Source organism: Ochotona princeps, chromosome 3 (genome assembly GCF_030435755.1).
Source record: "Ochotona princeps isolate mOchPri1 chromosome 3, mOchPri1.hap1, whole genome shotgun sequence".
Classification (NCBI taxonomy): domain Eukaryota; kingdom Metazoa; phylum Chordata; class Mammalia; order Lagomorpha; family Ochotonidae; genus Ochotona; species Ochotona princeps.
In genome coordinates, this window is record NC_080834.1 from 117674050 (window position 1) to 117690148 (window position 16099).

Consider the following 16099-nt stretch of genomic DNA (forward strand, 5'->3'; position numbering starts at 1 on the left):
GCTGGCGTTGGGTTTTTCATATATGTCTTTAATTATGTTGTGGATTTTTCCAACTATGCCTACCTTGGTTAGGGTTTTTAGTAGGAAGTGGTGTTGGATTTTGTCAAAAGCTTTTTCTGCATCTATTGATACTATCATGTGATTCTTGTTTTTCAGTTTTTGGATGTGGTGTATCACATTTATGGATTTCCGAATGTTGAACCATCCCTGCATTCCAGGGATGAATCCTATTTGATCCGGATGAATGATCTGTCTGATGTGTTTTTGAATTCTGTTGGCTAGGATTTTGTTGAGAATCTTAGCATCAATGTTCATCAAAGAGATAGGTCTGTAGTTTTCCTTCTCTGTTAGTTCTCTGTCTGGTTTTGGGATTAAGGTAATGTTGGCTTCATAGAATGAGTTTGGAAGGGTTGCCTCTTTTTCTATTGTTTTGAAGAGTTTGTAGAGGATTGGGGTCAGTTCTGTTCGGAATGTTTTGTAGAATTCTGTAGTGAAGCCGTCTGGGCCTGGGCTTTTCTTTGTTGGGAGGTCTTTAATCACTGATTCAATCTCTACTTCAGTTATGGGTTTGTTCAGGTCAAAGATAGTTATTACTATTTTTTTTTGGAAAGGCATAGAGATAAGTTCACTCCTCAAATGGCCACAGTGGTCTTGGTGCAGCCAATTCAAAACCAGCAGCCAGTAGCTTCTTCTGACTCTTCCAGGCAGGGGTGTGATCCCAAGTCTTTTGGTCATCATAACTTTCCCAGGCCACAAGCAGAGCGCTTGAGGGAAAGTGGAATAATTGGGACACGAACCAGTGGCTATATGGGATGCTGACAGTTAAAATTAGAGGATTAATCAGTTAGACCAATGCAGCAGCCCCTTAAAATGCTTTTTTAAAGTTTTTGTCTTTGGGCAAAATGCAAGCTCTACTTTTCCAATTTATTTTGAAAATACACTAAATCTAATGAATGAAAATTTAATACTTATGTTAAAATGAGTGGCACATTTCAAGTTTATTTTGAATGAAATATGTCTATATAAATGAAGGAAATCATTTGACATTGTCCAGCAGATCAGTTAGGTACAAACTGGAAACTGGGGAAAAAGCATCATTACTTTTACATTGATTGATCAAACCATCTCCCCCCCCCCCTTTTTCTTGTGCTTTCACTCATTTACTCAACACTCCATTCTTTCAACTGTTCTTTTTTTTTTTTAAGATTTATTTATTTTATTACAAAGTCAGATATACAGAGAGGAGGAGACACAGAGAGGAAGATCTTCCATCCTATGATTCACTCCCCAAGTGAGTGCAACGGCCGGTGCTATGCCAATCCGAAGCCGGGAACTAGGAACCTCCTCTGGGTCTCCCACGTGGGTGCAGGGTCCCAAAGCATTGGGCCGTCTTCGACTGCTTTCCCAGGCCACAAGCAGGGAGCTGGATGGGAAGTAGAGCTGCCGGGATTAGAACCGGCGCCCATATGGGATCCCGGGGCATTCAAGGCGAGGACTTTAGCCGCTAGGCCACGCTGCTGGGCCCTCAACTGTTTTTTATGGAAGGCCTGTAGTAAGCCGAAGCTTTTCCTATAGTCCCACAAATGGGCCACCACCTAGCGGAAGATACAAAGAAGTGAGTTGTTACACAACTGTTAGGTAACCAATTGTCTTGGATGTTTTATGTGGCTCTGACAGACTTTTTGGAGTCTGGCATTGTGGCACATTGAGCTAAATACCAGTAAAAATGCTGGCATCCCATACTGGAGGGCCAGTACAATTGTGCTCCCTCTGCCTCTGATGCAGATCCTGGCTAATGTGCCAAGGAAGGCAGTGGACGAAGTCCAAGTTCTTGAGCCCCTGACAATCGCATTAGAGACCTAGGCTCCTGGCTTTGACCTGAGTCAGCCCCATCTGTTGGAGTTATTTGAACAGTGAATGAGTGCATGGATAGTATCTATCTCCTTCTTCCTCCCTCCCTCTTTTCACTTTTCATTTTTCAAATTAAATTTAAATTTAAATTCTAACATTTTATTATATTTTCCATTATGCTATTGTTTTTTTTTAAATAAATATGTTTGTGAGAAAAAATGACAATCTGAAAGCAGGATATTTCCAGTGAATTGAACTTATTGACAGACAGTTCTAGAGTCTGCAAACTCCAGTATCAAATTGTACACCGCTGCTGAAGGTCTTTTCGTTAGTTTCTCATTTGTGTAAATGTGAAGAGATGAAGAAAGAGAGGAAGCTCACTAACTAAAATTCTTTCATCAGAGTATAAAAACCACCTGAAAGACTGACCTCTTATGCCCTAATCACCTCTATGTGAGCCTGTCTCTAACACCATCACCAAATACATCAAATTTCAATATGCATTTTGAAGGGAAGGAAAAATTTCATTCCCAGCATGAAAGTGTATACGCTTTTAAGTATGCGAAAGTGGATCATCCTGGATTCTATATTGAGGCTGGTATTTCTGCCCTTGCCCTCAAACTTGCCAAATTTAGATCTCATCACAGAAGTCTAGCAGAATGGGCTGTGTCACATTTAAGGATGTTTAAACAGAGTGTTTTCTCATAGAAATTCTAGATTCAAGACTACACAAACTCTAGGACTATTCTCTATTATTCTGTAGAGCAGAAGTTAGCTATTAGAATGAGTATCATTTTCTAATGTATTCACACAAGTAAGAGTACACCATTGTAAACTGTATTATTTTTCTAGATGCAATTACTGTAGGGTCCGTGGGGACTGAAGATGTAGAGTATTTAAACAGTGAGCCTCCGTCATGAGTAGTCTTCTTCCCATGGAATAAATTCAGTGACAGCATTTACAAGCTTCTCTTGCAGACTTGCAATGCTGAAAGATTGAATGAAAAAATAAATCTAGCTTTTTTTAAAAAAATTAGCAAACCTAGCAAGAATTCTTGATATGCTGTTTTTTTTTTTTTTTTTTTTTTTTTTGTGCTATTTCCATGGGTGACTTATACGACCTTTTTAGGTTTGTCTTCTCTGTGAGAGGAAGCTTTGCCTGTCCTTCAGTGTCCCATGGGGGAGAAGATGCAGTGATACTTGTGTCTCTGTGTTCCTAGCAGTTGGTAATTGAGTGAGGGTAGTGTGTGTCATGCCTTCTCTCTTCACAGAATAGGTCCCACTAACAGAATTGGGTCTCTCTCTCTCCCACCATTGTAGACAACTGTGTTGAGCCTTTAGCAGCTGTGCTCTCTCCAATGGCTTTTACCAGCTCCTCCGATCTCACCGGTACTCCCAGCGCAGCACAGCTCAACAGGAGAGTTGGTAAGTAGCGACACTCAAATCCAACACTCAAAGGCTGAGAAGCACATATTTGTATAAGGAAGGAAGAGAAAATTCACTTTTTTCCACTAAACACATAGAATCCCAGTTTAAATGTACCTGCTGATTTATTGTATTTATATGAATGGTAGAAAGAAATGCAAACACATGTGCAGAGAATGAAAATTAATGTTTACTCCTCCAATGCCTGTCGTGCACAGGACTGAGCTGGGTCAAGGCTTACCCTTGGGTGAGAGGAGCACATTGGATTGAGTCATCACTCACTACCTCGTATCATGTGAAGTTCATGGTGTCTTAGCCACGAAATAAAATTCTCAGCCCCCAACTCTCCATTTCAATTTTTTTAAAATTTTGTGAGAATTAATTCAGTTGTGAGTGTTGCACTTCTGATCCAGCTCCCTGCTAACACACCTGGGAAAGCAGCGGAAAACAGCCTAAGTGCTTGGACTGCTGCATCCACATTGGAGACCTCAATGAAGTTGCTGCCTGCTTGCACTGGTCCCAGCCAACTCTGATCATTGTAACCATTTGGGGAATAAAACAGTGAGTGGAAGATCTTTCTCTGTTTCTGTCTCCTTCTGTGTTACTTTGCCTTTCAAAAAAGTAAATCAATAAATCTTTGAGAAAAGTAAAGTGTTTTATTTTTATATTTTCTGGAAAAACCGCCTACTAAGAAATTATTATGAAGATACTATAATAGAAATGTTTACTAAAATTTTCCACTATAAAATTACATTTGTGATTTGGAAATATACAAAAGGCTTTTACTTACAGTAAAGGAAACCATAGTGTGGTAGCCCATGTGTGCTAGCAAACTATGATGAAGCATAGGTAACCATCACTACTACTCCCTGGTGTCAACTGCCTTGACCATTATGATGTTGGATGTGCACGCAGTTCTCATGTAATCAAATCCGGATGTTTATTTGATAAAGAATAGGCAGATACAAAGAAGTTGGGGTTACTTCTATTATTAAAACATTTTCCCCTTATTTGTGTTTTTGAATATCTGATTAATATTATAAACACTTTCCCAGGTTAAGGAAAAATGGCATATTATTTCAGACAATCTACTCATTAATTATAATTTCTACTACTTAACTCTATCTCCCATTGGTATACTAAGCCAGACACACTAATAGATCTCTCGAAAGTTCTAATTTCTCGTTATGGTATTGACAATATGTTTTTCCAGTGTTAAATGTTTAATTTGTTAACACTTTCATTCAGAATTTTGAATCTCCCTTAATAACAAGATTGATTTGTGATTCTTCGTTGCACATTGGTTTTTTGATTTATCCTATGTATCACATGTTTTTCATTGTAAAGGGATCAGCAATTTAAAAGTTCATCAGTGTCAAAGTTTTATTGCATACCTTGCTTGAGAATGATATTACAGGCAAAGACCCAGAAGGCAATTAATAACAATTTTGTATTTCTCCCACCCTTTGCTAAATTGCCTTTTAAAGAAAAAAAAATAGGAATTGATTTGCAAAGAGAGAGTTCTTTCATGTGTTAAACCACTTTCAAAACAACTACAACAGGCAAGGATAAGCTACAGGGAATCTGGGATCTAGGAACTCCAGCAAATCTCACATAGGGGGGGAACTGAAGTACATAGGCCATTACCCACTACTTCCTACAGAGCACCTTAGCATGAAACTGATCAGAAGCAGAGTCCCGGCTCAGTTCTGGAACTCAGATCTGACACGAGTGTGTCCCAAGTAGCAGCTTAACCTACAGAGCCACAGCACCTGTATCCCCATGGCATGTCACCTATAGTGCAGAGTTTAGAACTCACAGAACTGTACTTACATGCCCATTATCACCGTTCACCTTCAGTAGGGTTCCTGAGACTCAGCAAAGTTACAAATTTGCCAAATAACTCAAAAAGGAAAATGCTTGGATTCAAAATTAAGTCAGCTGACTCTAGATGCCATGCTTATTGCTGCATTATATAAATCTATAAAAAAAATTGACTCACGTTTACAGGCTGTAGAGGGGTAGAGGAAAAAGAAACACAACTTTGAATTAATCAGCTGGAATTCAAATGCTATCTCTAATATTTAGAGATTTTGATAATGTATTACATGCTTACCTAGTCTCGGCCTTAATTTTTCACGAGTAAGTAGCCCAATAACACCTGCCTTGCTGAAGCCCTCAGGAGTCTGAGATGAAACGTGCATATCTGAGAGCTCATTTTCATTGCAGGCTAAAGAACTGAACTGTAACTGGCAGGTTTCCTTTGTAGTTCCAGGAGAAATGCAGGTTGGCAAATTTTAATGTTGCCTTCAACAGTGCTTCTTGCATGCCGTTTGTCGTATCTCACCAAACTGTGGCTACAAAAAGCCATGAAAGCCCAGTCACTCATGAACCGTTTCTGGGGAAACCCTGGGCCTGATCTCAGGGTAACTCCTGACTGTGTGTGCATAGCGCAGTGTCTCTGGCCCAATCTGCGATTATGGCTCTGTTCACCTGAATAAACATTCACTCATCTATCTCCTCTATGGGAGGGATCTGGCAAATGGAATTGGTGTTATCTCACTTCCACGTACCCTTAAGTCTCCATCCCCTCCCAAGAAAAAACAAATTCTTTTGAGAAAAAATATAAGAAGATGCATTAAGTTGCCTGTCAGCTCACCATTAAATTAGGCCACTAAATCAATCTCTATAATTTTGGCTTAAGAAGGATCTATCATTGTCAACTTTGACGTGTGTGTGTGTGTGTGTGTGTGTGTGTGTGTGTGTGTGTGTAAAGAAATCTTTTGATCTGAGCATTAACTTCTCTGGGGTTCAAAGAAGCACTTACTGTTAGCAGGAAATATAGGAGCTGGTGGCACAGAGAGAGGCCATCAAACTGTGGGTTAGATCTTCTGGAAGATGGAAAGAAGGATTTAACTCGCTTAATATGGTTAAAAGGGAAATAGGAAGAGTCTGTCGACTCCAAGAGAGGAGTGGTTTGTAGGATTTGTTTTCATCTTTTTTTATTCCATATCTGCAGACAGATAGATATCCATTTACTCCTTCAATTTTAATCACTCTCGCTCACTTCATGTTTATTTTTATTTTTACTTCATTATTATTTCATTTAATGCTTGACTGGAAGTTGAGAGAGTGTGTTGAGAGAGTGTGTTTCTAGAATGACAGTGGTGTTGCCATGGAGTGTTTGGCTTCTTCAATCAAGGCATTTATAGCTTCTCAGTGGGTGAAGAGGTTTGACGATCCTGCCTTCACACTGCACAGAATCTGTACACACTTGCCACATCCGCATATTCTCTGGATGCACTGAAGGCCAAACACTGTCGAGCCATAAGGCTTGGGAAAGTTTCTTTTGCAGTTTTGCGCTATCAGGATATCCTTGAGGAGATGGAAATTGGAAACAGCACAGGAGTCAGGACTTCTTCAAGGAGCATGGCATCAGCTGTCTAGGGATTTGTTCCAGGCAGCAGTTGAGCACTCTGAGGATCCAATTGCACTACCAATGCTACAATATCTCTCGCTAAGGATGGTTCAGTCTCTCAAACCAGAGGTGATAAAGACAGGCATGGAAATAATCTCATTTGCATTCACAGGGAGATATGCAGAAACTCCCTTCAGAATGTCCTCTTCCTTCCTTCCTTTCTTTGTCATGTCCTCACTTTCTCAGGCATGGCTGGCAGCAGGTTGTGCTTATCTTGTTGCTACACACTTGTTTCTCAAGGCTTCAGGCATAAACACAAGGGAGCACTTGGTATCACCTAGGTTCTTGGTTGCTATGCAGAGTCATTGCTTCAGAACCAGTGTTTTAACAACTAAACAGCATTTACACATTTAGGTTGAGATGCGTCATCTTAGAGCCTGGTGTCTCTCTGCTTCTTTTGTTCTTAGCAGTGTGTCTTTTTCGTTCAGCATCTCAAGGTTAGGGTATATGTGGAATGTTACCAACCTAAGCTTATCATAGAAATAAAAAGCCTGGAAACTGTTGGAGACAGAAAAGTTTACTTGTGAAGGGACCAGGTGAACATCGAAGGGGGAGGGAAGGGGAAAGCGCCTCCCAAAAAAAAAGCCAGGAGGTGGAATGCCTCTCAAAAGAGGGAGGGAGAGACAACCAAAGGTTTGAGGAAGGGTCTTGGAATTTTAAGAGTTCCCTGACCCCTCCTTGTTGGGTAGAAATCTACAGGTATGATGTCACCCATTGGTGGTCTCTTAATCGGTTAGGAAATGGGTGGGCGGTGCTTGTGCCATCCACCTGAAGGTGTGGCCAGGACCTCAGCAGGCCTGGATGGTCTCATGGGGGATATTAAAGCAGACGGAATCATTACACATAGGAAATCATGCTGGAAGCATCAGTTGCACGTTTTTTGCGCATATCAGTACTCTAACATACTTGGTATTTTTACTTTCAATAAGGAGGAACCAGGCTGAAAAGAGGGAAGTCACTGACTCAAGGACACAGAGCTAATCTGTGGTAGGGTTGGGTTTGAATCCAATTCTACCCCAGGTTAGCTAATAGCGTTATTCATGCTTATGTGCTCTCTTATTATGCATAAAGATGTATTTGGTATAATAGTTACATTCCCCCAGATAATTTTGGCATTTTGAATGAAGTTGCCTGTATTCTAAGCACAAAGACCAGATTTTCACAGCTTGTGAGAGAGTGATTTGGTGATCTCAATATTTCCCAAATTATAATGTGGCCTAATATGCTTGTGGGGAAGACTCTTCATCTAGATATTGGAATGCTCTGAGCCCCATCTCTTCCTGGGGCAGCTATATATCACAATGAGAGTGATAGCACAGAAACATTCTGCAATTTCGTAGGAGCTTTGTTTCTTCTTTCACATGGAGGCAAAGCCAAATATGTCAGTTCTTTCTTCAGCTAGGCTAAGTGTCAAACTTCTGTGGGGTAGGCAGCTAGTTCAGGGTCATGAACTTGGAAGCCACTCCCCCTACCACCTATGCAGTTCCTTCTGTCCACCTGTGATGTCCACCTATCATTACCTGCAAGCTGAGAGGGGGTGGTATTGTCTTGTTGCATTATGATTCCCCTCACAAGCTTAAAGGTCCATGATAGGGAGGAGCTTGTACTCTTGGTAGTTTGCTTCCATTGCTCTGGCACTCCCATTCTTGGCCTGGTCGTTATTTGAAGCAGAGAAGATGCTGTTTGCTGTAATCAGCAATATCCATCTGTTATCATTATCAAGTATTATACACTGTGCATACATTTACAGGTGATAGCTATAAACCTTTGATAATGCAGTAATTTTGATTAAATCAGCATGCCCACATAAATATGAAAGTGTTGTTCTATCATCTCATTAGTGTTAGGAAATGGGAATTCTTCAATTCTACTGTAACACGATGGGACTGCTGACCTATATGTGGCCTGTGATTAACTGAAATATTTCCTGTCATCTCATGGTAGTGAAACAATATGTGACCTACGTTCCAGTTTTTCTTGAGCTGCGCAACCTGCCCTCTCCCCAATGTTTTGGGGTACACTCATCATCTTCCTGTCAAAAGAGTAACTTTCCATTGCCACGGTATCTCTAGATAAGAATATATCTAAAATGAAGCCTTTGCGATAATAAGAAATTTCATTTATGATCATTTTTTCCATAGGACATATAAGGGAGTCTTGAAGTCATCCTTGAAAAATGCACTTGATGATAAAGTCTGCAAGTACTTCTTCTTGATGCATCAAAATAAATTCATGATAACGGATTCTGGAATTTTTGAACAGTGATTTTTAATTTTTATGAAAGAGAAGGCATGGGATTGCAAAGAATTGCTAAAGCAACATGAATTCCACCAAAATTTGTTAGTGAAAACATCATATTTATGACAAAACTAGAGTAGAAGATGATGAATTCATTAGAGCTTCAAAACAATATCCATGTACACAATACTCCAAAGAAGCCAACAGTTTACAAGTGCGTAACACCTTCTGACAAAGAGTGAGATCATTTTTAAGATGAAGCCCATAGAAATATACCTTACCCATCATTTACGAGGGACATGAAAGTTGTACGGTAGTTGAAAAGAACCAGCAATTATCACAGGCACACAGGATTGAGGAAGACAATGTCCACGTCCTCCGATTCCAGGCCTGGCATTTGAGGAGCTGAGATGAGGGCTCTTTTGTACCTGAACTGATATAGATTCAACTAAGTCTTCTGGTTGAAGTGACCCTTGGGCTGTGCTCTCTGGAGTCAGGAATGGAGGAAACGGTGAAATCCAGGGAAGGAGCCAGAATCCGGATCCTTTGGAGTCAAGAGGAGGTTCCAAGTTGTAGAAAACACCGTGAGATCACCGCTGCCAAGAAACAGTGCAATCTCTTGCAATTTGATTCAGGCAAGCCTTGGGCAATACAGGGAGTTGGTGAGGGAATGGAATAGCTTCCCAGAGAAGGCAGTTTCTTCTTGGTCAGATGTTTCTCTGGTTGAGGGGGGAGCTCTAGTTGGTGTGAGTCACTAGCATATGGGGTGGTAATGCAGTTGCTGCAGGGGAGTCCTGAGACCACCCCCAACAGAATCAGGCCCAACCCAATGGCAGGTTTTCCAAATCTCAAAAAGTTTTTGTGATATACAAAACCCTCCCCTACTGAGATTCCTCTTAAATTCATCCTACACTGCTAGAGATGAGCTCAGTCACAGAAGTTAGGGCTGGGTGATGCATCACAGATTGGTATTATCTATCTATCTATCTATCTATCTATCTATCTATCTATCTATCTATCTATCCATCTTTCTACCTAAATGGGAAAGTCATATATACAGATAGAAGTAGATGCAGGCATATGAATCTTCAGTCCACTGATTCACTCCCAAGTGACCACAATGGCTGGAGCTGAGCCTGTTCAAAACCGGAAACCAGGAGCCCCTTCTCAGTCTCCCTCATGGGTGATGGGTCCTAAGGACTGGGGCCATCCTCTTCTGTTCTTGTAGGCCACAGGCCAGGAGCTAGATGGGACTTGGAGAAACTGGGACATGAATCAGAGCCCCTATGGGATCCTGGCCCATGCAAGCTGAGGACTTTAGCTACTATGCTACTACAGTAGGTCCTGCCCTTCCTCATCACCTCCCACAACTCATCTGGACTACTGGGTCACTTTGTCAATAAACCATTGCACTCAAATTTTAGTTTCATAAAGCTCAAACTAAGTCAGACACAGCACATTCTGCTCCAATTACTGGATCTCCCTGTGACGTAAACTCTCCCCTTCCTTACCTGGAACCTGTGGAGGAGCTCTGGACAGTGCCAGAGCGAAGCATCTGGCTCTCCTATACCTGCTCAGGAGCTAAATGAAGGTGCCCAGTTCTTCATTCTGTGACTTCTCTGCTCCAGAGGTCAATGCTCAGACGCAGATCCTGTTACACACGAACATGGGGGAAATAAGTGGAGAGGCGGAAGTAGAGACCCCACAGTGTTCCAAACATGTTGTAGATGTCATTGCTACCCATCTGTGCACTGTGTCATGTTAAATATTTATATCATTTCCTCTCCTGCTTCATTCATTATAGTTATCAGATGACTTTGTCCAAGAAAAATCTCAAACTTTAGCTTGAAGAGAAACCAACCTGGTTAATGATTAAAGATACAGTGAGGGGCTGGTGAGGTGGCCTAGTGGCTAAGGTCCTCGTCGTGCATATGCTGGGTCCCATATGGGCATCAGTTCATGTCCTGGCAGCCCTGCTTTCTATTCAGCTTCCTGCTTGTGGCCTGGAAAGGCAGTCAAGGATGGCCCAAAGCCTTGTGACCCTGCACCTGTGTGGGAGACCCAGAAGAGGCTTCTGGCTCCTGGCTTTGGATTGGCTCAAATCTGTCTGTTGTGGCCAATTACAAAAGATGTTCCTTTCTGTCTTTCCTCATCTTTGTATATCTGACGTTTGAATAAAATAAATAATATAAGATAGTGTGAGTCATTCCAGGTAGTTTCCTGGTCATTTTCTAAATATGCCTACAGCATTACGAGTCCTTAAATAAGATAAATTCTTACCTAAGATGAATGAATCTATGAGACTCACACACTAACTCTTTTGTTTTTAGTTGTTTTCCTGGTCAGACTGTGTTCCAAAACCAGACTAGGTATGGAAATGCCATGGTATGAAATGCCATCTATTTTATCTCTAATAAGTCTTATTCTAAATGGATAATCTTTCATATATAGGTTCTACATGGATAATTTTTCACTTATTTTACCTCTAATAAGCCTTATTACTTTGTCTTATCACTATATTATTAATATTTTACTATATAATTATATATTATGTAAGTATATAATGACTACTATTATAAATGTATTTTTATTATATTCATGGCATTAAATGCCGTCTATTTTACCTTTAACTAATCTTATTCTAAAAGATAATCTTTCATATATATTCTAAATACATAATCTTTCGTGTGTGTGTGTGTGTGAGAGAGAAATGGTCACAGAGAGTGGGGATGTAGAAATTTTTTTGTCTGCAGATTCAATGGCAAAGTAGTCACAGTGGTGGGCCCTGGCCAGACCAAAACCAGCAGCCAGCAGCTTCATCTGAGTCTCCCACCTGGATGGCAGGTGCCTAAACAGTTGGGTCATCTTCTGCTGCCTTCCAAGGCGTATCAGCAGGGAGTTGCATTGTGAAGCTGGAAGTGGAGCTGGGGAACATCAATTGACATCCATTTGGAATACCAGTATGGGGCAGCGGTCTAACCTATCATACTACCAGCTCTCATGTTTCTGTATGTGTTGATTAGTTAATTAATGAATTGCAACGGAATCATAAAAATTTTAGTTTATGCTAGAATGGTGTGCTCATTACAAAAGATAAAATTACAGAAGGATAACAATATAATTTCACTAAACAGAGGCAGAAACTCAACTTGGATCTCCAATGTGGGTGAAGTGGCCAAACTATTTGGGCCATCTTTCATTGCTTTCCTAGAGTCCTTTGCAGGAGGAGGATGAAAAATGGAACAGCACATGCTAACCTAACAGACAATGAATTAACTCACTTCAGCACAAAGCCAGCTTCACAATTCTGCGTATTTTTCAACTAAGAAGTTTGATGGGTGTTTGGTTCAGGGTTCAGAGAGTACTTGGGATACCCATATCCAATTCTGGAAGGATCTGGGTTTGAGTCCCTGCCCTATTGCCTTGCTTATGTGCATCTGTGAATCTGCAGATGAGGACTTATGTCTGATTCTCGCCATCCATGTGGAATACCATGTGGAGTTCCTGATTGGTGTGGGTATTTGGGGAGTGGACAGCAGAGGGGAGATATTTGCCACTCTCTTCCTATTTCTTGTCATGAAAATTCAAAAAAAAAACAATGAATACAAAATAGAACAAGGAAGCTTTGTGCAATGGAGAGCAGGAGAAATTGAGTGGAAATACAATGAGCAAGCTCAGAATAGCTTTGGGTTTCCCAGAATGCAAATCTTTTTGGTATCATTGAGAAGCTAGATCGGTGAAAGAAGGATGCAAAACAGCGAACTTGTTGATGAAAACAATGTTGTTGCATAAAAATGAAATTTTATTCCTGATACCTCAGGATTGCTCTCCCAGTATCTCCTCTTTACAAATTATCTCACTAATGACTAGCATTTTAGAAGCTTAATGCACAACTATATTAAAAAGAACCGAATTGCCAAGTGTCTAGAAGATGTGCTGATTCTTAATTCCTTCAAGGAAATAGTGGGTATAGTGTTTACTTCTTGAGATACTGTGTATATGTGAAAATAGGCTAAGTTTCAGTAACAAGTAGATTCTTATTTTCAATGATTTAAATAAGATACGTATGTGATTTTTAATTCCTTCTCCACATCCTCACCAAAGACACTGAAGGGATTCAGGGCAATTCCATTCTGAGACCCTGCCATTCTCCATTTTCCGTCATCCACATGCCTCACTCTTGGCAAGGGAAACAACGAGGAAAGAGACCACTGGCCTCAACATTCCACGTTTATTCACTCTTTGTTTTGCTGCAAAGTTTGGCCACGTAGCCACACAAATGCTTCTGTGGAAAGCTGGAAATTGCCTTTACACCACACACCTGCTGCTCTACAATCTCCACAGAAGGCAGAGAGAAGGTTCTTAGTGAATTACAGCAGTATCTGTCACCGCATTCCTGTCTCTCCCTCCTTCTCTCTCTCTTCCTCCCTCTCTCCCTCTCTCTCTCTCTCTCTCTCTCTCTCTCTCTCACACACACACACATGCACACACCACTTAATGAAGTGTACTATCCAGTAGATACTTCGTTGTTCCAGCCATTAAATCATTTCAATCATTTCAGAGGAGGAGTAAAGCCTTTATCAAACAGAAGCTCCCAAGGAGGAGCTGTGTACCGGGGATACATAAGCCACATCTTGTGGAGTGTGCTCCATGTCCTTCTCCTCCTATGTCTACCTGTCATGATTTGTTCAAGGGAGACTATAGTGGGGAGGCATAACCTAGAAATGGACTCAGTTTCCAGGAAAGTAGATGGGAATGCCGCTAGCATGACCTGCAGTGGCAGAGTTTGAATGAAATGAAATTTATTGATTTGCTTCTCTAAATGAAAAATCCAATTCACTCCCAAACTGAAGTCCCAAACAGGTCATTAGTAAAGCATTTGGCTTCCAGCTGTCTCTCCATGGTGTAGGGCAGTCTACTATAACCCCACTAAGGTTTCAGAAATTCAGTCAACACTGTGTTCAGAAGAAAACAATGATTTCCTCATTATTCAGTGAAATGTAGAAGGAACAACTGAGCCAGTAGCCTTCCAGCTAACCAAGGATGGTATTAACCTTCTGCAAAGTTCAAGTCTGACAGCAATGAAGTCCAGGGTCAGAGGCCTGTTTAAATGTCAGAAGGCCACTGTGTGTAAAGTATGTTGAACCACATGTGATCCAACACATACTCTTCCAACTTGCTGAGATTTCCAAAATTTGTTTCCCTTCTTCCCTACTTGGTCTCTATGACTATCCCTCTGCACACAACTGCAATTGCTCATGTGGCCACTCTGCTATCCCTGTATTTGGCAGGCTTCTCAAACACCTTCTACAGTGCCATGCACCCTGTGATTCCATTTTTATTGATTGTTTCCTCTTGTAAGGGTCCTTTAAATATCCCAAAACGTATTTGGGGTTGTATCTCCTTCTGAAGTATGCAGTTTGTTCTGGTGTTCAATGGGCATCTGTTGACTAAGTAATGTATAAACCAATAATGTCCCTTAGTGTTAAAGTCAGTATTCGTCCACCTTTGTGTGTTCAATAAAATGCCTGACATCACAGTGCATGCTTGGAAGACAAAGAGAGCAGAGAAAAGAGGAGCGGGATAAAAGAGACCAAAAGGAAGAAAGGAAGGAGATAACTGAGAGAAAAGCAAGACTTGCTTTGTGTGTCTATAATCTAGGCTGAAGTTGTAAAGAATAAAGAAAGAGAGAAGATGCAAAGAAGGAAGGAAATAAAGAAGGAGGAAAAAAATACCCCCACTAGGCATAGAAACTGTAATGGCTAAGGGAGAAGTGGCAAGCTGTAGGGGGTATGATCTTAGTAATGTGTTTTATGCCATGGCAGGAATTGCCATGAAGATAGAGGAAGGAAAAATTGCAGGGATATACCAAGGGATTAAGGACAAAGTCATTGAAAGGTGGGGCTACTGTTTCTTTGTTGACACTTGAACCTTGTAACAACATAGGGGATTGCTACCACGCTTTCTGTGTGTCTCTGCTTTCACTCAGGAATTGGTGGTTGGTCCCCAGCTGACTCCAGTGCCCAACAGTGGCTCCAGTTAGACTTCGGAAACCGAGTGGAGATTACAGCAGTGGCCACACAGGGAAGATATGGAAGCTCTGACTGGGTGACGAACTACAGCCTGATGTTCAGCGACACAGGGCACAACTGGAAGCAGTATAGGCAAGAAGACAGCATCTGGGTAAGATGTCTTCTCTCTTTCACTGCACAAACTGGAAGTGTTGATGGTAAGCAGTGACTGTTTATGTCATCTGATGATGCACACATTATCATTAACTCAGCACCTCTGATAGGCATCTCCAGAAATAGACACTTGTAAGTACTGTCTCCAGCCCTGTTCATTCACCAGGAAGCTAGGATGTCTCCTGAAAAATATGTGTTTTTTTCCCCTGAAAATTGGTAGTTTGTGGAATGAGTCTCAGTTCTCTCATCCACACAATCTGAAAAAATTCAAGAAGTTCTTACCATGTTCATTGACAAGTAAGCACTAGGTTTCAAGTTCATGATCTACGAACTTTTTTAAGGATTATTGTACACCACTAAGTCTGTTAAGAAGATTGTATGTGTTTATTTATTGATTTAGTTGCTTGTTTAATTAAATGTCAAACAGTTTAAATACGTTGCCATAGCCCAACCACTTCAATTATGTCAGTTGATGAGAGTTTCCTAACTTGTGAATCCTGGCCTGGGAAAGAAAACAACCGGAAGGGTTAAAATATTGTAACTCTCTGTGATGATTCTTGAAGATTGTTGCTTGATTGCCTAGCCATTTTTTGTTTTGCTACTGCAATTGTTGTTTAAGATTGCTTTATTATTTACAGTCATTTGCATTTCATTATGAATTTTAGCATTTTATTTTCCACTTCTAAAAAGGATATTGTGATATTGATATGGATGTTGATTGCTGTATTTTGATTGGTGTCACATTGATTCTGTAAATTACTTTTGTTAAAATGTAGAATCTGATTATATTAATACTTCTGATATATACATTTGGAAGATTTTCCCCCCTATTTTTTGTGTCTTCTTTTATTCCTTTCTTTAGTGTTTCATAATTTTCATTATGCAGCTCCCTCAAATACTTGGCTAAATTTATTTCAATATAT

General features: G+C 40.6%; 1 protein-coding gene across 1 annotated transcript in view; it reads left to right on the forward strand.

Moving 5' to 3' along the window:
• Positions 1-16099, forward strand: part of LOC131479844 (contactin-associated protein-like 5) — a 556228-nt gene that overhangs the window by 82372 nt on the left and 457757 nt on the right. The window contains exons 2-3 of the mRNA XM_058661311.1: positions 3171-3275; positions 14981-15174. Of these exons, the coding sequence (XP_058517294.1) occupies positions 3171-3275; positions 14981-15174 (299 nt within the window). The remainder of the gene's footprint in view (positions 1-3170; positions 3276-14980; positions 15175-16099) is intronic.